Source organism: Schistocerca gregaria, chromosome 4 (genome assembly GCF_023897955.1).
Source record: "Schistocerca gregaria isolate iqSchGreg1 chromosome 4, iqSchGreg1.2, whole genome shotgun sequence".
NCBI classification, from domain to species: Eukaryota; Metazoa; Arthropoda; class Insecta; order Orthoptera; family Acrididae; genus Schistocerca; species Schistocerca gregaria.
The window spans coordinates 574,958,004-574,983,073 of record NC_064923.1 but is presented as its reverse complement, the minus strand read 5'-3'; the positions used below and the strand labels follow the sequence as shown (position 1 = coordinate 574,983,073).

General features: G+C 40.7%; 2 protein-coding genes across 2 annotated transcripts in view; one reads left to right on the top strand and one right to left on the bottom strand.

Moving 5' to 3' along the window:
- The window catches only part of LOC126266926 (quinone oxidoreductase-like), a 68,484-nt gene extending 64,060 nt beyond the window's left edge, over positions 1–4,424 (bottom strand). Inside the window, exon 1 of the mRNA XM_049971617.1 lies at positions 3,986–4,424. Within this exon, the coding sequence (XP_049827574.1) occupies positions 3,986–4,303 (318 nt within the window). The 5' untranslated portion in view covers positions 4,304–4,424. The remainder of the gene's footprint in view (positions 1–3,985) is intronic.
- Positions 4,425–4,724: 300 nt separating this feature from the next.
- Positions 4,725–25,070, top strand: part of LOC126266925 (ADP-ribosylhydrolase ARH3-like) — a 40,721-nt gene continuing 20,375 nt past the window's right edge. The window contains exons 1-3 of the mRNA XM_049971616.1: positions 4,725–4,833; positions 4,972–5,137; positions 5,220–5,319. Coding sequence (XP_049827573.1) covers positions 4,816–4,833; positions 4,972–5,137; positions 5,220–5,319 — 284 coding nt within the window. The 5' untranslated portion in view covers positions 4,725–4,815. The remainder of the gene's footprint in view (positions 4,834–4,971; positions 5,138–5,219; positions 5,320–25,070) is intronic.

Below are 25,070 nucleotides of genomic sequence, written 5' to 3'. Positions count from 1 at the left end.
GTATTGGAACTGGTTGTTACCCTAAGTGGAAAGTCTACCACTTCCATTCCAAGAGCACGTCAGGTGTCAGAGTTTACTCTGTTTCTATTATCTGTTAACAAGTTCACATTAAAGTCAGCCATTACACTGAATGAATTAGTTTTTCTAGACAGGTGCAGTAGAAATGATTCAATGTGTCTCAGAAAAAATCCAGATTTCCACAAGGTGTCCTGTAAATTGACAGCTTAATAACTCACTAAAGCCAACATATTCATCTTGAGAGAACAGTAATTATATTCACTTTTTAAACAATTTTTATATGTTGTTTATTTCTCAGTGCAGCTCACTTTTTTTTAAATTTATTCATTTATTTTTAATACTGTGACTAGTATCAGGCCCCCTGGACCATCATCAGGTCTACATGGTTGAGTCAGCAACCTGTTGAATCTGTATCATGACCACTCACCAGAAATCAGAAAATTATTCTGATGTGTGATTCTGATACAGACACACATATCTCAAGATGATCCAGAGAAATTAAAAGAGCCTTACTATGAACAGAAGATAATTAAATAAATAAAAATAAAATAAATAAAACAAAAAAATGTGCAACTAGGACTGAAAAACAAACAATCTATTACAACTGTTTTAAGCATAATAACATGTGCACTGTCTGCTGTTATCTCAATACCACACATTTCAATGTGCTGTTCAGCACAGTGTGTTCTTAAATCTGAAATTACAAGGGGCAAAATGAAGCCTCTCATAACATACAAAAAGGTACAAAGATGAACTGCCTAGAAATAATGGAAATAAATAAATATATGTCTATTTGCCCAAGCTTAATACTGAATGATCAAAAACAGTTCACTGACCCACCTGTTCTAACTGCAGATAGTGCTAATAAGCCTATCCAGAACACTCTGTAAATCACTCCTCTACTCACATGCCCCATTTTCCTTGCCCTGTTAAAATTTCACTTAGTATAATTGCATAGAATAGTTTCATTTGCTGGGATTAGATTTCAGTTGTTGGGCTTTAGAAGTTGGGAGTTCTGTCAGGTGGGGTGGATAGAGGGAGAGAAAGTGAGAGGTAGGAGCAGGTTTTCTGGCTCGGAGTGCGGGAGGGTGGGGTGGCATTTGGTCTAGGGATGGGATGCGCAGGTATCAGAGTCAGTGAGACGCAGAGCATTATGAAGATGACTTGGATAGGGAGGATGTGACAGGACAGAGAAAAGGAAAACTGTTGGGTGGAAGGTGTTGGGACAGTGGGTTAACATAGGTTGAAGCCAGGAGGATTCTGGGAGTGAAGGTTGTGTAGCAAGGACAATTCCAAAGTGCTTAGTTCAGAAAAGCTGGTGATGGAGGGAAGGATCCAGACTGTTTGGGTTGTGAAGCAACCATTGAAATCAAGCATGTTGTGTTTGGTTGCATGTTTGTTCTTAGTTACAGTTTGTCGGTGGTCATTCATCCTGGTGGACAGCTGTTTGGTTGGCATACTCACATAAAAAGCTGTGCAGTGATTGCAGCAGAGTTGCTGTATGGCATGGCTTCTTTCACAGATGGCCCTGCCTCTGATGGTGTATGAGGTCTGTTGAAAAAATTGTGAAACACTCATAATTTCGATACAGTGGAGTGTTGGAGTGAAATGCGCTTGGCATCTCTGCACACGCCTGTGTTTAATGTGTAACTGCCATTGTTGTATGTCTGTTAGCTACTGTTCAGTGCTGTATTGAGTACAACGTTGTGTTGCACAGTCTGCAGATTTCGAGATGGCAAAGTTAGAGGAGCAATGCGTCCAGAAACGTCAGCAAAATTGCGCATGCCAATTGCAGACTGTCTGTCTGAAAGATTGCACAACAATGTAACATTTCAGTTGGACCATGTCATGAAATCCTGAAACAGAATCTTGGAATGCACTGTGTTGCTGCCAAGTTCATCCCATGGCTCATAAGCCAAGACCAGAAAGACCTTCACATCACAATCTGTGAAGAGTTTTTGGATCATGCAAATGAGAGTGAGATATTTCTTAAGAGAATCATAACTGGTGTATATGGTTATGATGTTGAGACCAAGGTTCAGTCTCCACAATGGGTCAGAAAAGCTTCTCCCTGACCAATAAAAGCTTGTTAGGTCAGGTCAAATGTCAAAGTGATGCTGCTAGTTTTCTTTGACTTTGAAGGGTTAATTCATCATGAATTTGTGCCACAGGAACAAACTGTTAATCAGTGGTACTATTGGGATTTGTCTGCAAGAAAATGTGAGAAGGAAATGGTCTGACATGTGGCGAGACAATTTATGGCTCTTTGTGTCACAATAATGCACCTGCACATTCATCCCTGTTGGTGGAAACGGCGTTGGGAGCAGAGTATCACTTGTGGAGGAGAGTATTTCAAAGTAGTTTAAGCACAATAAGTAAAAGGTAAGCATAGAAAAATTTTGTGTACAAAGTTCCGCAATCTTTTCAACAGACCTCGTAAGATACACCTATGACAAGACTGGAATAGGAAGTGCTGGGTGGATTTATTGGGCAGGTCTTGTATGTGGGTCTTCTACAGAGATATTATAACTGTGGCAAGGGTTGGGAGTGGGAGTGGCATAGGGATGGACCAGAATGCTGTGTAGTTTGATGGGCAATGGAATACCAGTTTAATAGGGGTGGGAAGGATCTTGGATAGAATGTCCATCATTTCTGGGCATGATGATAGATAATCAAAGTCCTGGCGAAGGACATGGTTCTGCCATTCCAATCCATGGAAATATTTGGGACTGTAAAAAGTGAACCATTTCTTTTCAACATTTCTTTAAATACTTGTTCAAGAGATGGGCCACAAACGTAGCTAGTTAATAATAAAAAAACAACAACATTCTGGGAGACAAGTCAGATGAGGCCATTAAATATATGAGGAAAGACAGGCACGAGAAAATGATGTTTCAGTAGAAATGATTAAAGCTCAAGGGAAAATGGTACAAAAGGAACTTACAAAATTATTTACAGGATGTCTGTGAAGTGAAACAATTTATAAAAGCTGGAACAATGTTGTAATTGTTTTAGTTCACATACAAGGAGACAAAAAAGAAATTTAAAAAATCAGTGTGCCTATCAGCCTCCACTGTGTTATTCACGAGACATTCACTTAAGTTTTTTTGCAACTGAATAAGGAAAAAAATGAAATTTAATAGGGCAAAAAACAAATTCACATTAGAAGACTATACATAACAATGGCTAAATTGTAGTTTTATCTTTAATGAAATTATAAAACAGAGCAGTGAGTAAGCAATGAACTGCACTCAACCTGGTGAACATAAATTTTCGAGAAAGCTTTAGATTTAGTCTCAATAAAATCTGCATTGCCATACACAAAACAATATGAGATGGAGCAGGTTATGGGAAAGGCAAGATGGCTATGAAGAAAGAAAAGGGAAAATCAGGCCAGGTAGGGATTACTAAAGAGTGCACTGTGATGGAACAAGTAACTTTATAAGGGCAGAAATATGGGAATTAAGATTAATAGAATTGGGGAGAAGTGGAGCTTGTGGCACAACTTGACTAGAAGAAGGGATCGGTTGGTAGGACATGCTCTGAGACATCGAGGGATCACCAATTTAGTATTGGAGGGTAAAAATCGTAGAAGGAGACGAAGAGATGAATACACTAAGCAGGTGCAGAAGGATGTAGGCTGCAGTACGTACTGGGAGATGAAGAAGCTTGCACAGGATAGAGTAGCATGGAGAGCTGCATCAAACCAGTCTCAGGACTGAAGACCACAACAACAACAACAACAACAACAACAAGATGGCTTGGCTTTGGTGCTGAATAAAAAGTGCAAAAAAAAGTCATGTAAACTTTGTGAGATTATCATTCCTTGTAATTAGCAATCGTCAAATAAGAAATTTACAAAAAGTTGGATTAAGTAAAAGATAAAGGATTGGGGAGTGAGAATCTGGAGTGGGAACATGGACCTCTAAATAATTTGTGCTGTATTATTGGCTCTAATGCGTAATACCTTAAAGTTCTTCACCGTTTCGCCGACTTCCTCTACTTCTCCAGCTACATCCTTCCCCAGAATTGCAGGTAGTTCTGGCAAGAGTCCATAACCACCACTTCTAATATACGTGTCGGCGGGATTAATACCAGCAGCCCTAACACGAATAAGCACCTCGTTATGTTTTATGCTTGGAATAGGGATGGATTCAGTTTTTAAAACTTCTGGCCCGCCAAATTTGTGAATTCGCACGGCTTTCATCATCTTTAACAACTGTGCCATGCCCCTCTTATCAACATATAAAGCTAGAGATAAACGGTTCACGGCCAAGGGAAACATAGTCCTAACGTACTTAAAACTCAAGCTTTAGACTAGTAAAATTTTCGCAGTTCTTAAGAAACAATTTCTCAAGATTCAGTCGCTTCGCAAATATTACGGGTAGTTAACAGGTATGATAGTCTTCATAGAATGAGTTCAGCCACATTGAAAAATTGAAATTCATGCCCAAGGTCATTTGGTTGTTATTGTCTGGCTTTGATTTTGGGTGTTGGGGCGCTATTCTTTCATTATGTAATGCTGAAAATAATACTGGGTTGGAAATTGTAATTCCTCTATGGCTTTGGCTGTGACGATATTATTTAAAAACTGGCAGCAGATTATACAACTCAACGTCTAGTACAATGTAATTCACGTCTTATTACACGGTTTCTCGCCCATTTCAAGGGTCTAATTATACAGCATTTCCACAGATGTTATACAAATACTGCTAGTACGTAACAGGTGCTAATAAAAAAAGTCGTGTCATACCCTTACGCTAGCGTCCTTGTTACCTTACTCGAGCAAAAGCAGTCATGCAACGAATTCTGCCCGTAAGATTTATATATAAAGTTTTTTCTATTAATTCGTACTTTAGTATGGAAATGAACTGATGATCAGCTCGTTGCTCAGTTAAGATCTCTGATAGTAATCATGTTGTAAAATAAACACACTGATTATTTCAAATGAAGGTGATGACAAAGATGGATCTCAGCACACTGTCGCAGAAATTTCGCGGTTGTATGCTAGGTAGTCTTCTTGGAGACTGTCTGGGTGCTCCATATGAGGGAGATAGCAGTGTTTCGAAAGCGGTTCTTCAACAATATTTTGACAAAATTGAAGGCCCGCCTTTCAAAGGTACCGGGATTTTGTTGAATGTAAACATCTACCTTGCAGTTTACAACGCATAGAAAACTTGTACAATTTATTTGTTTTGCAGCTCCAATAAAACAATATACAGATGACACTGCAATGACGAAGTGCGTGGCGGAATCACTGATAGACTGCCGTGGCTTTGAGCCCCAAGATATGGCGAAGAAGTAAGTACTTTCAGTGGAATAAAAGTGTTTATGTAAAGTTAAAAACTAACCCTTACATATCACGACGACAGTCAGCATGTCAGTACTAAGTGACTTTCACTTTTGACACAGCAGTGGAATGGTGCATCACGCCAGAATCGTGGAATTGTGGAATATTAGATTGGAGTACCATGTTCATTTAGTTATTTACAGTTTGTGGACTCCCGTTTGGCTTCCTCGCCCCGCCTCCCTTCTCCCTGAACTACGACCAATAGGGTAGGTTAGAAAACTGGACGGAGAAAGTTTTGAGTGACCTCAATTCCAGTGAAAAAAAAGATTAATGTATGAGGACAGTAACAGCTAATGCTAAATGTGTGTTCATTTCTGGTACAGTTTTTTTATGTAAAGCCCATCAGAAAAGAAAAATGTTCAAAGTAACTACAAGGAAAATTGTAGTTAAGCCAAGTCTCAAACACTGTACACAGAATTTAAAGACCACTTCTTTTGCTTGCGAGTCGAGTGCATTAATGCTACATTGCTAATTATCTTTTTGCGTATCTAGAGGCCACAATTTAATATTGTGCACAAATATTTACAGTACAGTAATTTTGAAAAATTAACTTTTCAACCTTCTCACTGTCGGTAGTGATGTTGGCCATCTCAGAGACATTGTATACAATGTTTACATTGCAGCATAGATAAACATGTATATTGAATTACATAAAATAATGGAAGTGCAAAAAAACAGCATCTTAAAATACTCTTTCCACTATTTTGTGTATACTTACAGTAATCAAAAATAATTAATTCATTTTACATGCTTACAGCGTACACAAACTATAGATGTTTCATTTACTGTTAAAATTAACTTTTTTACTCCCTTTGTGTGTGGGCAGTCTGTCATAAAATATGCTCCCTGCATTTACAGATTATCTAAAAGTTATTTATAAACATTCTTGACACCCCCCAACCACCACAAAACACACACACACACACATACACACCTGCTGCGGCACCTCATATTAAGTATGGTACATAGGGGAGGTCGCAAAGTGAAGAGCACATTTTTCGGCATTGTGTAAAAATATAGTTATGAGAAACTTCCACTCTGGGGAGTACTGTTGTGCACGTCTCCCCATTTTCATGTATCCTTCGCACAACCACTCTTTTTACCACTCTGTTCTGGTCATGTTCTTTTACATTGAATACTCTCCTGTATTCTTTCATCTGATAGCTCTTGGGCTTTTGCCTATGAGCCGTGATTCCTGCTTCTTCCTTTGCGTGCTATCATATGCAGTTATCTGTAATCATTTGTTCGACTTAAGCCTTGCTGGTTCTTTTACCTCCTGTAGGGTACTTCCTTTACTATGTCCAGGACTTCCCATTACTTATTCTGACCATTCATGTCGCTCCTACTCTGCTTCTATGAAATTACATTTTGTGTGTATGTATCTTGCATAAACCCTTATCTTTATTGTCAAGGTTTCAGAAATGTTGGTCAGGGTAGATAAACAGTACAAAGCTCTGTTCACTTCTTACCAATGGTGCTGTTTGGATAACTTGCTTCATACACACAGTGGTCAGTAAATCCGTTCATGGAGTGAGAGTATTCAGGATTTGTGACGAGTTTTACATTAACAGTCTTAAGCAACCACTTCAGACTACTTCTGTGAAGTTTGCTAACAAATTTTAACTGTAGCTAATCTTCGAAACTTATTATTGCCACTAATCTACTCACTGATAATTGTGACAGTGACTGATTCCTTTACATATGTTAGGATAAAAATGGCAAAATTCATTTGTGTGGGCATACTGTCTGCAGTTGCTTTATAATTATTGAAGGTATTTTAAATCTGTCTTTCCAGCTATGAGGAAATGTGTATTTTTGTCACCAAATTCGTTCATTATATTTAAATAGAAGACATCAGTCGTCTGTAATGTAAAATATTTACAATTTGGCTTACTTCCCAGCTCATAAAAGTTGTAATGGTGGTGAGGTGGGAGGGGTGTGGCAAAGATGAGTGGAATGAAGCATGAGTTGAAGGAAAAGGGGGTGAGGAACAAGTGTTGAAGAAGTGAAAGATGGGGAAATTTAGAGTAAGACAGAGTGAGATTTTCTTGAAGAGGCAGGGGATGTCTTTCTTTACTAGTTTGTATGATGTTCCTATATCTTTATTTTGCTTAGTCTATAGTGTTTCTGTTTAAGGTAGTCTTCGCATGTGGAGTGGTGTGTGCTGTATTTTTGTGCTCTGATGTGCTCTTCATATCTTGTGTCAAATCAATCAGTGAATAACTTTCTCAATCATTTTGCAAATACCTTAACAATAACACATCATAATTTTCTGAACACAATGCCCTACGTGAAAATCCCACACCACACCACCCCATCCAACAAGAAACACAAACATCACAACACACCACACCAACCATCCTAGAAAAAACCCCACCCCACGGACCTCAACCCAACTCAAAACTGTGTACCAAACTGTTGTGTACATAGTTCCGCGTAGTCAGCGCATACACAACTTTCCCAGTAGAGCATGCCCCGCCAAGTACAACAGCGCAGGTGCAGCGTACGAGATGGCGCTGCCTTAGAGACGGACCAAATTCTGGTTCCGTCAATCCACGTATTAATATGTAACGCAGCCAATGAGATTGGTGCTAACGTAGAACCTTTTCTCCTCGTGGATCACACTCGCGCAGTGATACCTGAACTCGCGAGGTATTATAACGAGTGTATAGACCTACAGTCAGTCAGTCTGCATTAGTCTGTACGAGTCTGCATTTATCTGCACCTGTCTGTACCAGTCTATAGTCAAATTTCAGTCTGCGCCTAATAAGATACCATATTCCTGTACATAGCCATGAAGATAAATGTATAGGCACTTTGTCAAGTACCAGATATATGTGAGAATAAGATTAACGTACCAAGACCAAAGGAACTTCAGATTGTCAGTTGTAAGTAGCATCCAGACTCAAGTTACGTAAGGTCTATGCTTATTACTATTTTAATAAATGTGTGTGAAAATTAATAAAGTTCTATTTAAAGTTGGTCACCGTCAGTCTGCTACTCTGAGCGTGCAAGTGGCATTTCTATTGTCTGACTTAACGGCAGAAGATAAACACGCCACGATAAGACCACGAGACATTGCTGACACTCGCCTACTTCGTTAGAGCGACAAGTCAAATAATCTGATGGTGCGTGTACCGAAGGACTTACAGTACGCATACCACACAAACCAACTCAACCCAAAAACCCTCAAGCCAGATAACCCAGATGTGGCCTGTTTTAACATAGCCACCCACCAAAGCCTAGCTGTCCTCTGTGATATGTCTCATTTCACCCTACCTCTGGATAGGCAGTATCAGCTTGAGTGTGCACAATAGTATGACAGTACAGTGCCCCGTCTCAGGCTATTTCCGTTCATGCATTTCTGCTGCTCACAAGATTTTTTTATTTAAAGACTAGTGAACACCTGGTCTTTCAGCAAAATGAACTTCATTGTATTACTAATTACGATATGTGGAAGATGCAGAAAAGGCGAGTACCCGTTACAGCAGTGAAGATTTTTGCTCTTATCTGTGTTTGGCAATGATTTACGCCACAACTCTTCCCAGAATTCAGGCGACCGATAACACAAAGTGAGAACAGTTCAGACATCATCCCATAAGTTGTCAGGAGTTGGACTGAACATCAGATTAACATTACATTCAGAATCATATTCAATCCAAATTGGAGTATTGCTTAAGTTAATAGTGTTAAAGCAATTAAATTTTGATAATGCCATATAAATATTCCAATAGCCAAAAGGACTCGTTAACACTAACATGTGCTTTCAGCTATTAGGAATTAAGATCAAACTGCAAGAACTTGAGAAAACATGTCAGGGCTCTGCCCTTAGCCCTGTTTTATTAAACTCTTATTGCTATTTTGGTTCTCGGTCTCAGGTGTGCTGCAAATAGGAATTATCATTCATGATGCACTTTTCGCTTTTCTTAGCAAAGTATCAGTAGTAGTTTTATTTTGATCATTGCAAGCATATGATAGTAGCAACTGTATGATCAGAAAGGTATGGGTACTCAGACAACTGTCCACTTAATTTGAATGATGTTAGTGGTGATTCACTTAATGTAGCACTGACTACTGAAGTAAAGGCAGTGTGGGGGCATCGGTACTTCTAAGTTCTATCTACTTCATCCTGCTCCGCATGCAAGCATACATTATACACTGATGTATGATGAGGAACACCTGCCCTGCTACATTACCTCATGTTTCCCTCAATGCAGAGAATGGATCCAAAAACCCCTTACATTTGAAGAGAAGCACCTGTCAGTCTGCTCAATCTAATATACGAAGCACTTGTCTCATTAGTACAAAGCAGACACAGACTTCATTCTTGTAATTACATTAATTCTGCAGATAATTCCTTAACAAATGTTACTGTATGCTACACAACTGAAATGAGTCGATACATGTTTCATATGTTATAGTTAGTTAAGTAATAAGTCCATTGCAATCTTGCTTCCACTGCTCTAAAACATACTGACTGATAGTTACTTGACTAAATAGGTGCTACACACTGATTCACATGTATTTGACATGAATTAACAGCATCACAAAACAGTGACTAAGGAAAGGGTGCTGTTAGTGATATTATACAGATAGAAAGAAAACGTTCGCAAATTATTGCTATTGTCTTTAAAAAACTGTTGTATGCAAAATGCAATCCAGAAAATGTTTTGTTACTGAGTAGTAGTCAGTGGACGTCCAGGACTAGAGCTGGATTATCCTGCTATGTTTGCCAGATATTTATGTCTAGCTTTAATGAAATATTATCAAGAATCTGTGCATAATAATCGATGGTGAGTTGGAAAATTGTTTTTTACTGCAAGATGGTCATTTTAAGAATAAATTGCAATGTCTCTTGTCATTTACATTGTGGGGAATCTGCTTCTTTTTACCTTTACCTCTGCTATACCAATAAAAAATGTTTACATTCTTGATGCCTCACTAGCTGTGACAGATTTAATGTTCAGTGGCCGTTTGAGCCCATATTTTCTGTAATTGCTTGTTTCCTGCACAGAAGCTTTTCTTTGTTGGTACTTTATCTTAGCTTACAAAGTCTCTCACAGGGTATTCACATTTTGCAGTCAGTGCTCTGTTGTAGTTGCTTAATTTCTCTCTTTTGGGGATGGTGCCAATGACAGCAAGCTGTTCACTGCAGGATGTCAAATCAAACTCCTTTCAGCTGTCTAATTTCCAAACTGTTATTTTATTTGGCTACCAGTTCCAGCAATGTACTATGCCATTGTCAGGCCCCTGACTGACCCCCATGTAGAAAGATTCCAACCTCGGTTCTAGTCAAAATAGGGGCCAGAATTCAAATACTGGTACCTGTAGATTTCTGCTTGATACAATGATCACTTCAACCGTCATCTGCCAACTATTAGATAAAACCAACTACAGTTGCCAGATGATGGTTGAAGTGGTGGCTGTATCAAGCAGAAATCTACAGGTAAGAGTATTTGAACGCTGGCCCCTATTTTGACTGGAGTCAAGCTTGGAATCATCTTATACATCAGTGAGGAGCCTGAAGAATGTGTAGTAAATTGCTGAAACTGGTAGTCAAATAAAATAACAGTTTGGAAATTAGATGGCTGAAAGGTGCATGATTTGACATCCTCAAGAAAAATACTTTTTAAATGTATAATTATAATAAAAATGTATTGCCTGCTCATAATGTTAGCAGTATAAACACTGGAGATGCTCCAAAAATGTGAATCACATCTGGTGATGAACTTCTTACTTTTCAGTACACTTAAGACAGAAAAACACACAAGTTTGACAGTTATTGGTGTATGATTATTTTGCATTCAGTGCATCAGAGTGTTGTTTGTAACTAAGCTCTATTCCTTAGACCTAGTTACAGAAATGCAAGTAAGACTTAGTGGCATATACTTTTAGTATTCCGATCCTCGGCAATCACATTTTCGAGACAGAATCTGTAGTCATTTCGCAACTGACTCGAGTAAGACATTGGCTGGTATTCTTCGTCCTAGTAGTGTAACTGAATCTTGACAACAATGCCGGAAATGTTTCGCAATTCTGTGAATGATGAGGTACGTCCTGGATGGCACAGAATTATCCTGCTGAATTCACTTGATCTATTCATGTAACCTGAGTGCTGCATAACCTGAGTGATTCACACATAAGGTGCAAAATAAGTTTTATCAGTCTAGGGTTTCGAGCCCAAGAAAGTCATTAGATGTGGAAATTGCAACTAATCTTGTCTTTTATGCTGTGATTTAGCTTTTGTATCCACCACTGGGGCAATAACAGAGAGACAAATATTGTAGCTCTTCACTAGCTCTGAGGTAACGTGGTCACCTGTGAAGTGATGGCTGCTTTGCTTATGTTTCCAGTCTCACCGAAGACCAAATTTCTGTCAGTTTTGTGACAGAGCTAGGGGCAGCCAGATCACAAATTAATAAGGAAGTCTTATTTTATTTATAAACTGCCACATTTCTATATTACTTGAGCATGGCATGGGGCAGTAAGCAAACAGAGTGTTTCCAAGTCCATTGTGAGTAACACAGGGTGTATCAAAAAGAATACTCTGATTTGGCACATCTATATTTCTGAACCTAGTAAACATATACAATGATTTTTTTATGAATGGAGAAACTCAGTTTTTTCTACCTTTTCATGGGTGTTCAATATGCCCTCTTCAGGTGCATGGCATATGTCAATGCAGTATTCATACTATTCCCACACTGCAGTGAGCATGTCTTGAGTTACAGCTTCCACAGATGCTGTTATGTAATGTCTCAGTTCATTCATTGTTGTTGGTCGTGGAGGCACATAAACAGTCTTTTATAACCCCCAGAAGAAATATCACACAGTCAGGTCTGATGATCTTAGAAGCTAGTAATGTAAGGCTAAATCATTTGGCCCAGTGCGACCGATCAATCGTTCAGTAATCCTTTTATTTAAAAATTCCTGCATTTCCGGATGCCAGTGTGGCAGTGCCCCATCCTGTTGGTAAATGAAATCGTTCAAATCAGTCTCCAACTGTGGAAAATGAAAGCTCTCGAGCATATCAAGATTGTGCTTTCTGTAACAGTGTTCTTGGCAAAGAAAAATGTACCATACACCTTTCCCATGAAACTACACAAAACATATTAAATTGAGAGTCCCCCTCATGTTGTACAACTTAATATGGTTGTCCCATACCCCATATTCTCACATTATCAAGGTTCACATTTCCATTTAGGTGGAATGTTGCCTCGTCACTAAACACTAAGTGTGGAAGAGAACTGTCATCCTTAATTTTGCCAAGGACAAAATTATAGAGCTCCACACGTTGCTTGTTGCCTTCACGAAGAGCTTGCAGTAGCTGAATTTTGTATGGTTTCATGTGTAAATGTCGACATAGCACATGCCAGATGGACATTTGGGGCATGTTGGGCTGTCGAGCTGCACGGCGAACGGATTTCTGCGGACTCCTTGTGAAACTATGGTTAAAGCGTTCAACGTCTGAGTCAATATGTTGTTCATGGAAATATGTCAAATAACGTAAGTTATGATTTTTTTAAATCGGTTATTCGTTTTGATACACCCTGTATATTGCTAATTTGTGCCAATATAAGCTTGTTTGTGTTACGGATACCTTACTTTTATTACAATAGACTTTGTGTATGGTTTCTGAGGTAAACAGTATTTCATTTGTATTAGTACATTGCATAATCTAATACTAAATCCTTTATTTTACATTGGAGAGAAGTTAATTAACATACAATTCTGTTACATTATCTATAACAGTCTGACAATGCTCATTTAATTTACCAATTCGACACCTGTACAATTCTATGTGATCTGAGTTAAAGATGTTGTGAAACCAGGTCTGAAGTGCATTTTTGTCCATAGAGGTATTTTCTTGACAATTTTTTTTTTAGAAGGAGCTAGAATGATAAACATTTGAGGGTATATGATCAGAAGAAGAAGTATGTGAGGGGTGGCTTTTAAAACAAACTTGTGGATAGTTTTGTTTGTGAAATCAGCAGAGTGCATTACCTTATAGTAGCAACATGTGATGCAGCTTTGAAGGTTGTTTTTCTTACATTGTGACCAAAGAGTGTCTTAGTTGTCTCCAACAAATACCAGCTGTGATAGGCACACACCATGGGGAGGATTTTGTAGTGTAAAACATCCTTTTTGAGCCACCAGATGCAAAATATTGTGTCCAGGCTGCACTTAACTTGAGTATGTCTTTTGTTAGGACTCTGTCATTAATTTCTTCTTGTGAAGTTCACATAAATGCATTACCACTCATCACCAGTAACAATATTGCAAAGCCATACACAATGAGTGAACTAATGATGTTCAAGCAAAACTGTAGTAATAGTCATGTGTTTGGCTTTTGTTGCTTTGAATTAAAGATTCCAAGCTACCTCTGTTGCCTTCGCCATTATCTTAAACCCAAAGCGAATAATGTATCTCAAATTTTAGACCTTTTTCTGGTTACACCTATTTTGCAACTCTGGAAAAATGTACTCAAGTTTCAAGCATGCGAAATCCAATGTGTAATTGCAAGGTAAATACTAAAACTGCAAATAAGAAAATGACAGTTGACAATACTGATAGTGCTGCACTGCACTGTGTTGCCCAGTTGGACAGTGGGTGTCATATGGCCGTTAACCAGTGGCTACTGTTGGGTGAGAAAACTCTGTGTAAAATGTTCTTATCTTAACGCAGCCATGAGTTGTAAGGCAGAATTGGTTTTAGAAGTATTTCCTATTACTGGTGGGTTAGACAGTGAAGCAAACTATCTTCAATGTTGCGTCACGCATAACTTCAGCAGACACCCCAAATTGAATGTAAAAAAATAACGCATTAAGGGGTCTCAAACTTGCACCTTCATATGTATATTACCATATCATGCTTATGGTCAGATAGAGAATTATGAGGGGCAGCCGATTATATTGGCCACCTTAAGTGAATGATTCCAACTTAGTCCCCCCTGCGGGTCCAGTGTAAGAATAGTCCTGAGGTATTCCTGCCTGTTGTAAGAGGCGACTAAAAGGAGTCCATCCCCCTCAAGGGGGTAGTTTGCACCTGCATCCGGAGATGAACGGTTCAGCGACTTACATTTGTGGTCATTTTGGTTTTTCGCTTATTCTGGTTTCTTCCTCCTTTGTTTGTTTCCTTTCTTTGTCCTTCTCCTCTCTCACTGTCTTCCTTACTTTTTACCTTGCCTCCTCCTCCTTGCCTTCTTGTCCACCCAATGGTCTCCGGCTCAGCGTTTGAGACAGTCTGTCCTTTCTTTCCCTCTCTCCCTTTTTTTCCTATTCTTCTTTCCTCCCTGTGCGTGCCTGAAGGCTGACGCACGCATTTGCATGCGTAGCTGGTGACGGGGTAAAGCATAATTCCCCGCCCTGGGTAGACAAGTAGGGCCTGTGCGTACCCCCTGTAAAGGCCAGGCCCAGGGAGGGGGGAGTGCCCGAGCTGACACCTTCCGACCATGCCGATTGGTCCCTCCGTCCGTTTCTCGGGAGGTGTGTCCTGAGGTGGAAACATTCACCTAAGGCGGGAGCGTCCTCTGAGAGGGTCCTCCAAAGGAAGGAGCGCGCCATCGGAGATGCTGGCAATCGTGGGGGATTCATCCACAATGGATTTCTCTTCTTCTTCTTCTCTCTCGACTTCTGCCCAAAAACGGAAACTTGACGAGCCACCAGTGACAAAAGTACTACTGCCTGCTCCAGAGTTCCTTGTAGTTTCTAGATCTGAGGACAGAAAGGATTTTTCATCTGTCAACCCTTTTGTTATTCAGAAGGGCGTAGATGCCATAGCCGGACATGTCAAGTCTTGTACCAGGATGCATAACGATACCTTGTTGTTGGAAACTGAGAGTGCCTTTCAGGCACAAAAACTCCTTCGGGCCACACTCCTGTACATGTTCCCTGTCCAGGTGGAGGCTCACCACACTTTGAATTTGTTGTGTGGTGTAGTATACACTAGATCACTCGACGGATTGACTGATGAGGAGATTCAGTCTTTCCTTGCTGAGCAGGGCATGACGGCTGTCCATAGGGTCATGAAAAAGGTCGACAATGACCTTGTACCGACCTGGACACTTTTCTTGACCTTTGATAGTGTTCAGCTACTGTCGTGCATCAAAGCGGGCTATGGGGTTATTTGTGTTTGCCCCTATGTTCCGACACCTGCGCGCTTCTACCAGTGTCAGTGTTCTAACCACACCCGCCAGTCTTGTTCTAATGCGGCTAAATGTGTCGCTTGGGCAGGGACGCCCATGAAGGTGACTGCCCACCTCCATCTCCTTGTTGCGTGAACTGTCAGGGTGACCATGCAGTGTCCTCTCACGACTGTTCCACCTGCAAGGATGAACGCTCTATATAGGATATTCGGGTCAAAGAGAAAGTGTCCACCTCGGCTGCTCACAAGCTTTTTGGTAGTAGGAAGCCCACACTGCTCCCAGTGGGGAAATACAGTACCGTCCTCGCATCTCCTCGGCCTACCAGGGAGGTATCGATGCAGACATGCGATCTGACCTTTAGCACTTCGGTCGTCCGTTCGGCCAGTGCTAAGATCACCCGGTCAGTGTCACCTCTTCTTCCTGTCACCCCTAAGACACAAGCACCTTCATCAGTTTCTGCCAAGACTAAGACCCAAAAGTCAGATGCACGGGCCTTCAAGAAGGAACCGTCTCGTTGTAACCTCCCCCTCACTTACCGACCTTAATGATAGTAAAAATTAAACCACGTGTACCTAATGGAAATTTGGGAAAAGCAATCTTCACTGAAGTTAATCTGTCTGTAAAGAGGGAGGAAAGGGTTACATTATTATTTTTTATTATTTTTATTATTTATGCATTTATTTTACCTGGCAAGATTAGGGCCTTCAGGCCCTCTCTTACACCTAACCAGGCATACTCAGATTGAACGAGTTACAGTTACTAAATAACATTAAGAACATTTAACGTATTATGCAGTATTGATGTCAAACGAAAAAAAATTGAGATTATAACAGTAGTACAATGATAGTTATAACAATAAAAATAATTATAACAATCAACGATAATAATGATAATAATAATGATAATAGTAATAATAATAGTAATAATAATAATAATAATAGTGACTAAGTATATGAAAGTAAACATACATTTCTTTTGTGAATGTCAGTTAGTTGGGAATTTTCTCGTTATATTCTTGCAGCTTGTGAGTTATTCTCATCGAGCAGAGACATAAGGCGATAGAATGGGGTGAATGAGATATATAAGAGGTAGATAGGTTAGAGGAAGAGAAAAAGAATGGTAAAATTCGAAGCTGTGATGGAGAGAAGAAAGAAAGAGATGTTAGGGGCACAACAATGGTGGCTATACCGTCCCTAATATGTAATTTTTGAGTTCCCTCTTGAATGTTGAGTAGTTCTGGATAAGACGCAGATCACAGGGGAGTGCGTTCCATAGTCGTATGGCTGAGATGGAGAATGACACGGAGAAAGATTTTGTGTTATGTAAAGGTACAGCCAAGATGATAGACGTATCCGATCTGACAGCCAAGATGATAGACGTATCCGATCTGGTATTGCGATTGTGGAATGATGATAGATGTTTAATGTGAGAAGATAAGTATTGAGGGCACCAGTGGCTAAGAAATCGATGAAGTAAGCACATCGTGTGGAGATTCCGTGCCTTATGTGGGCGTATCCAACCTAGCTGGGAGTATGAAGGACTGATATGATCATACAACCGAATATTGCACACGTATCTGACGCAAGCATTCATCACTAGCTTGAGGCATCTAGAATTTTCACTATTTGTGCCGTGTTGAACTACATCGCAGTAGTAAAGATTAGGCAAGACTAGTGTTTGGACTAATTTTTGTTTAACATGGGTTGGAAATATTTTTCTAAATTTTTGAATTGCATGTAGGGAGGAGAGCGATTTCCGGCAAGCTGTGACTGTTTGTTCTTCCCAGTTTAGGTGTTCATCCAAGATTATTCCAAGGTCTTTTACTGTTTTTTGGTATGGTAGTTGGGTACCATTGAGGAGTATTTTAGGGACCGTTTCGCGAAAGTACCGGCTGATTAACTTTGGATGAGATATAAGTGTGACCTGGGATTTCTTGGGGTTTAGTTTCAGACCTAGGTTCTGTGCCCATCGAGAAACAGAGCAAAGATCTGCGTTCATACTCGCTACTGTGCCAGCAATGTTTTTGGGGCTTGCACTTATGTACAGTTGGATGTCGTCAGCATATAGATGGTAGCTGCAGGAGTGAATCACTGAAGAAATATCATTAATATACAGTGAGAAGAGTAGTGGACCAAGGACGGAGCCTTGGGGAACTCCAGAGTGCACGCTTTTCCATGATGACTTTTCCGACCCACAAACGACTTGTTGACTTCTGTTTTTGAGGTAGCTGTCGAACCAGTGTATTGCGCTGATTGAGAAATTCAGCTGTTTCATTTTAATTAGTAATATATCGAAGTCAACTGTGTCAAAAGCCTTGCTAAAGACAAGCAGTGTTAGGATAGTAGCTTCACGTCTGTCCATAGCATGTTTAATGTCATCAGTTACTTTGATTAATGCAGTTGCTGTACAATGGTGCTTTCGAAAGCCTGACTGATATTCGTCATGGATGTTATGAGTTTTGAGGTAATCCATCAGCTGTTCATGGACGATGTATTCTAGGGCTTTAGATATGGCAGGTAGTATGCTGATCAGCCTGTAGTCACCTGGCGACTTAGGGTTGTCAGTCTTGGGTATAGGCTGGATTAAACTTTGCTTCCACTCAGTAGGATATATACTACTGACAAGAGACAGGTTGAAGATGTCTGTGATAACTGGAATAATAGTGGCTACGACGTTTTTAATCATGCCAATGCTCACTCCATCATTTCCTACTGCCTCGGAAGAGATTCTCATAATTGCCTTGTGTACTGTGCCGGTAGTGACATGTTTTAGGAAAAACTTGTCTCTCAAGAGATTGATATCTTGGGGCTGGTAATTTGTCGCTGCGTGGCAGATTACAGCTGTTGAGAAGAAATCGTTTAATTCTTCTGCAGACGCTTGATAAACAGCGTCATATCTTCGCTTCCCTATACCGAAACTGCGCAGCTTTTTCCACAGTGCAGCAGGTTTTGATATACCGCATATGACAGAGCGGGCATGTCTGATTTTGGCATTTCTCACGCTTTGCTTCGTTCTGTTTAGGAGTTTCCTATAAGCTTCGTACGCCTCGGGAGTTGGGTTACGCTTGAAGGCCCTGTGTGCAGCATCACGTTTATTCATTAACTGGCGTAATGTAGTGGTGAGCCATGGAGCAGGAGCTCTCTTTACCTTGACAGTGCGTTGAGGAGCATGTTTATCATACAGTGCAATAATTTTGCTACATAATTGCCGAATTTTTCCGTCTAAAGTCCGTTCATTGCTTATATCATGCCAAGGGATGTCTGAGCAATCCTTTTGAAGAGCGTCATGGTTAACATTTTTTAAGTTTCTGTAGGTTACCAGGTGAGATTTTTCTTTGGTAGTATGCACTGAGTAATTTAAGAATATCACGTCATGAGCAGAGAGTCCCGGAGCGGATGTCTGATTGGCGCGGATTATTTTATCTGGTCGCTTTGTTGCTATTATATCTAAGAGTGTGTGGCTGTGTGACGTGTGGTGAGTTGGGTCCAGCGGTGTTAAACTCATATCATTGGAGTGGAACAGTCGCCTTAGTTTTTCAGCAGAGGGAGATTTTAACTGTAAGTCGATGTTTGTGTCGCCCATAATGATTATGTGTTCATACTGTGTCACGAGTGAGGACAGGGCAGACTGAAAGGAGGACATGGCACCGACGTTTGGAGGTTTATAGATTACTCCAATTAGCGGTTTCTGATTTGATGTATTTATTTCGAAAAACAAGAACTCTGCTTCTCCTTCGCCCTTTGCATCCGATGTGCATAGTACAGTAGGTGTCAGATCAGAGCGAACATAGGCACCCACACCACCCCCGCGTCGTGTTTCACGATCTGCCCTTAGGAGAGAGTAACCAGTGATTCGGATAGCGTCGGAAGAAATGTTTGGTTTCAACCAAGTTTCAGAGACGAGGATAATGTGGAACAGCGATTGGCAGAACAGGTCACAGAACTCGTCGAAGTGAGCCATTAGCGACTGCGCGTTCGCGTGGGCCACAAAGAGCCCGCCGCCTGAACCGGTCCGTCCCATTGTGGCTGCCTGTAGGACCGAGCGCGCTCCGTTTACCTGCTGGCCGGAAGAGGGACAAAAGCTGGATTTTGTGGGGGAAGACATGTTTACAGGTGTCCAAGGTCGTGACTGACTCAAGCGTCTGTGAACTAAAGGTGAAAAACACGCTGGAAGTATCGGAGAAGGGAGCGAAAAGAAAGATGGAAAGTGGCAGTAGTGGTTACAAAAAGATAATAGTAGTGGTAGTGGCGAAGATGAAAATAACAGATATAGAAAGGCGGTTGTAAGGAGATTCCTGTTAATGGAGAATGTTAATTCCCATTTAACTGACAATATGAGTATACATGAGCACTTATGATAGACAAATAAAGAAACAATATTTATGTGAAATAATTGACGGATTTTAAATAGAGTACTTATGGTACTTATAGAAATAACGGAGCTATATTTAAGCTAAAACATGAAAAGAAAGAATAAAAATTAACTTATATTAGACAGATTACAATACGAGACTTTGTGTCTCGCGAGATTTCGCTCAGTCTTTCAGTTCGAACATGTTCGTCACCGTTTTCCTCCCTCCTTCCGTCTTGAATACGATCCTGCCGTCCTGGGTCCATACATTTTGAAGGCCAAACTGTGTGATCGCAGCGTTCAAAACTTTGTCTTTCGCGCGTCAGATCTTCCCTCAGGGTAACCCCACTCTTGGCGAGTTTTCTTTTCTGAGCAAACACTTCAGCTCTTTTCCGGTACGACACAAATTTAATTATTATAGGCCTGGGTTTCGTGGCGCCTGGTATCCTGCGCCCAACACGATGGCTCCTGTCAATATCGGCCACGTCGATCTGCACGCCAAGTTTCTCACGCACGAGGCTAATGGCCAGGTCGTCGGTGTTTTCGCGATCGTTTTCAGCTACCCCGAACAAGCGCAAGCTGTTCCTTCGCTGATACTGCTCAATTTCATCGGTAGCAGCAGACAGTTTAGCTTCTAGCTCGGCGGCTTTTTTCTCTTGTGCGGCCAAGGACTTTCTAAGAGACTGGATTTCGGTGCTGTTGCGCCCGACAGACTCTTGCAGTTTGTCCATGACCGCGGCCGTCACAGAGTCCGTGATGGATTGCACGATTATGTCTAGCGTGTCTTTGCTGTGCAGCGCCGCACTCACCTGGGACCGGACGAGCTCCCCGATGTCGGGAAGCGGGGCCTCACCTGCCGCCGGAGACCGGGCGCCCGCGCTGCCTGCGCCCCTGTAGCCTCGCCTGCTGCCGCTTACTCGTGCTCTTCCCATTTTTCACTCACTTATCACTTATCACTTGTGGTAATCGACGGAGAACAATACACCACGGCAAGTAACACTTGTTTAGTCAGATACACACGTTGTGGACTGTCGCACTTCTCTGTAACACCTTCAATGAGCGGAAAAACTCGCCAGCCGAAGAAACGCGCGTCACTCAGTGGCCGCCATGTGCAAATCTAAATCAAAGGAAAATGCAAATGGAACTGGTGGAAATTAATTTTGAAAAGGGGTAAAGTTAATAAAGAAAGTAAATGTGTGGTCATTACATTAACAATTAACTGGCATTAATTAGATATTTGAGATTTGGGGAAAATTACAGTCGCCAGTCCTATGGACAACTACTACAGTAACTGAAAAAGGAAGGTTGTTGTTGTTGTTGTTGTTGTTGTTGTTGTGGTGGTGGTGGTGGTCTTCAGTTCTGAGACTGGTTTGATGCAGCTCTCCATGCTGCTCTATCCTGTGCAAGCTTCTTCATCTCCCAGTACCTACTGCAACCTACATCCTTTTGAATCTACTGGGTGTATTCATCTCTTGGTCTCCCTCTACGATTTTTACCCCCCACGCTGCCCTCCAATGCTAAATTGGTGATCCCTTGATGCCTCAGAACATGTCCTACCAAACGATCCCTTCTTCTCGTCAAGTTGTGCCACAAACTTCTCTTCTCCCCAATCCTATTGAATACTTCATCATTAGTTATGTGATCTACCCTTCTGATCTTCAGCATTCTTCTGTAGCACCACATTTCGATAGCTTCTGTTCTCTCCTTGTGCAAACTATTTATCGTCCATGTTTCTCTTCCATACATGGCTGCACTCCATATAAATACTCATAGAAATGACTTCCTGATACTTAAATCTATACTCAATGTTAACAAATTTCTCTGCTTCAGAAACACTTTCTTTGCCATTGCCAGTCTACATTTTATATTGTCTCTACTTTGACCATCATCAGTTATTTTGCTCCCCAAATAGCAAAACTCCTTTACTACTTTAAGTGTCTCATTTCCTAATCTAATTCCCTCAGCATCACCCGACTAAATTTGACTACATTCCATTATCCTTGTTTTGCTTTTGTTGATGTTCATCTTATAGCCTCCTTTCAAGACACTGTCATTCCGTTCAACTGCTCTTCTAAGTCCTTTGCTGTCTCTGACAGAATTACAATGTCATCGACGAACCTCAAAGTTTTTACTTCTTCTCCATGGCTTTTAATATCTACTCCAAATTTTTCTTTTGTTTCCTTCACTGCTTGCTCAATATACATATTGAATAACATCGGGGAGAGGCTACAACCCTGTCTCACTCACTTCCCAACCACTGCTTCCCTTTCATGCCCCTTGATTCTTGTAACTGCCTTCTGGTTTCTGTACAAATTGTAAATAGCCTTTCGTTCCCTGTATTTTAGCCCTGCCACCTTCAGAATCTGAAAGAGGGTATTCCAGTCAACATTGTCAAAAGCTTTCTCTAAGTCTACAAATGCTAGAAACGTAGGTTTGCCTTTCCTTAGTCTAGCTTCCAAAATAAGTCGTAGGGTCAGTATTGCCTCACGTGTTCCAATATTTCTACAGAATCCAAACTGATCTTCTCGAGGTCGGCTTCTACTAGTTTTTCTATTCGTCTGTAAAGAATTTGCATTAGTATTTTGCAGCCGTGACTTATTAAAATGATAGTTCGGTAATTTTCACATTTGTCAACACCTACTGTCTTTGGGATTGGAATTATTATATTCTTCTTGAAGTCTGAGGGTATTTCGTCTGTCTCGTACATCTTGCTCACCAGATGGTAGAGTTTTGTCAGGACTGGCTCTCCCAAGGTCATCAGTATTTCTGATGGAATGTTGTCTACTCCCGGGGCCTTGTTTCGACTCAGGTCTTTCAGTGCTCTGTCAAACTCTTCACGTAGTATCGTATCTCCCATTTCATCTTCATCTACCTCATCTTCCATTTCCATAATATTGTCCTCAAGAACATCGCCCCTGTATGGACCCTCTATATACTTTTTCCACCTTTCTGCTTTCCCTTCTTTGCTTAGAACTGGGTTTCCATCTGAGCTCTTGATATTCGTACAAGTGATTCTCTTTTCTCCAAAGGTCTCTTTAATTTTCCTGTAGGCAGTATCTATCTCACCCCTAGTGAGATAAGCCTCTAAATCCTTACATTTGTCCTCTAGCCATTCCTGCTTAGCCATTTTGCACTTCCTGTCAATCTCGTTTTTGAGACGTTTGTATTCCTTTTTGCCTGCTTCATTTACTGCATTTTTATATTTTCTCCTTTCATCAATTAAATTCAATATTTCTTCTGTTACCCAAGGATTTCTAGCAGCCCTCGTCTTTTTACCTACTTGATCCTCTGCTGCCTTCACGACTTCATCCCTCAGAGCTACCCATTCTTCTTCTACTGTGTTTCTTTCCCCCCTTCCTATCAATTGTTCCCTTATGCTCTCCTTGAAACTCTGTACAACCTCTGGTTCTTTCAGCTTATCCAGATCCCATGTCCTTAAATTCCCACCTTTTTGTAGTTTCTTCAGTTTTATCCTACAGGTCATAACCAATAGATTGTGGTCCGAGTCCACATCTGCCCCTGGAAATGTCTTGCAACTTAAAACCTGGTTCCTAAATCTCTGTCTTACCATTATATAATCTATTTGATACCTTTTAGTATCTCCAGGGTTCTTCCACTTATACAACCTTCTTTCATGATTCTTGAACCAAGTGTTAGCTATGATTAAGTTGTGCTCTGAGCAAAATTCTACCAGGCGGCTTCCTCTTTCATTTCTTAGCCCCAATCCATATTCACCTATGTTTCCTTCTCTCCCTTTTCCTACTACCGAATTCGTCACCCACGACTCTTAAATTTTTGTCTCCCTTCACTATCTGAATAATTTCTTTTATTTCATCATACATTTCTTCGTCATCTGCAGAGCTAGTTGGCATATAAACTTGTACTACTGTAGTAGGCGTGGGTTTCATGTCTATCTCGGCCACAATAATGCGTTCACTATGCTGTTTGTAGTAGCTTACCCGCATTCCTATTTTTTTATTCATTATTAAACCTACTCCTGCATTACCCCTATTTGATTTTGTATTTATAACCCTGTATTCACCTGACCAAAAGTCTTCTACCTCCTGCCACCGAACTTCACTAATTCCCATTATATCTAACTTTAACCTATCCATTTCCCTTTTTAAATTTTCTAGCCTACCTGCCCGATTAAGGGATCTGAGATTCCACGCTCCGATCCGTAGAATGCCAGTTTTCTTTCTCCTGATAACAACGTCCTCTTGAGTAGTCCCTGCCCGGAGATCCGAATGGGGGACTATTTTACCTCCGGAATATTTTACCTAAGAGGACGTCATCATCATTAACCATGCAGTAGAGCTGCATGCCATCGGGAAAATCCCCTTGCTTTCAACCGTTAGCAGTAGCAGCACAGCATGTCCGTTTTGGTTAGTGTTAAAAGGCCAGATCAGTCAGTCATCCAGACTGTTGCCCCTGCAACTACTGAAAAGGCTGCTGCCCCTCTTCAGGAACCATACGTTTGTCTGGCCTCTCAACAGATACCCCTCCGTTGTGGTTGCACCTACGGTACGGCTATCTGTATCGCTGAGGCACGCAAGCCTCCCCACCAACGGCAAGGTCCGTGGTTCATGGGGGGAAAGGAAGGTTATTGCACATATAATTAGCACTAAAAGTGTGGCAACTGAAGGTTGACACGTGTTGTGTGAAAACTGAATGTTTGTCAGAAGTAATAAATTTCGCTACACTTTGACTTAATTTAGCAAGAGAATAAATAAAACTGGAAAATTGAATGTTGATTTAGTGACTGAAATTAGTAGTGAACTTCGTTTCTGAAGCACTACGAAATTCAATGAAATAAGGTTAGTCTTGGGTTACCTCAACAGTCATTTCAAAAGCTACTTGAATCTACGCAATTGAGAAAGAAGAGATGTAACTTTGAACTTGAATTAAATGCTGTTGAACAATTAACAATAGTAAAATTTTGTACGTACCAAGCTGAGCTGCAGTCACAGGTAAGCTAAAATATGGTAACAAAACTTGCACTCTTAATTTGTGCTTGTGTAATCTAAATATTGTAGCCAGCTATAAATACCTTAACTGAACTTTGAAATTAAAGCAGTGAACTGGAGTGATATTACCTTAATGCTGGTGTTTGAATTTCAACGACACTCGGATTCATTCCGGAAAAGGAAGGGACCCTGCTTGGTAATGCAATTGGGACAATGAGCAACAAAGTTTCATGCTACGTTG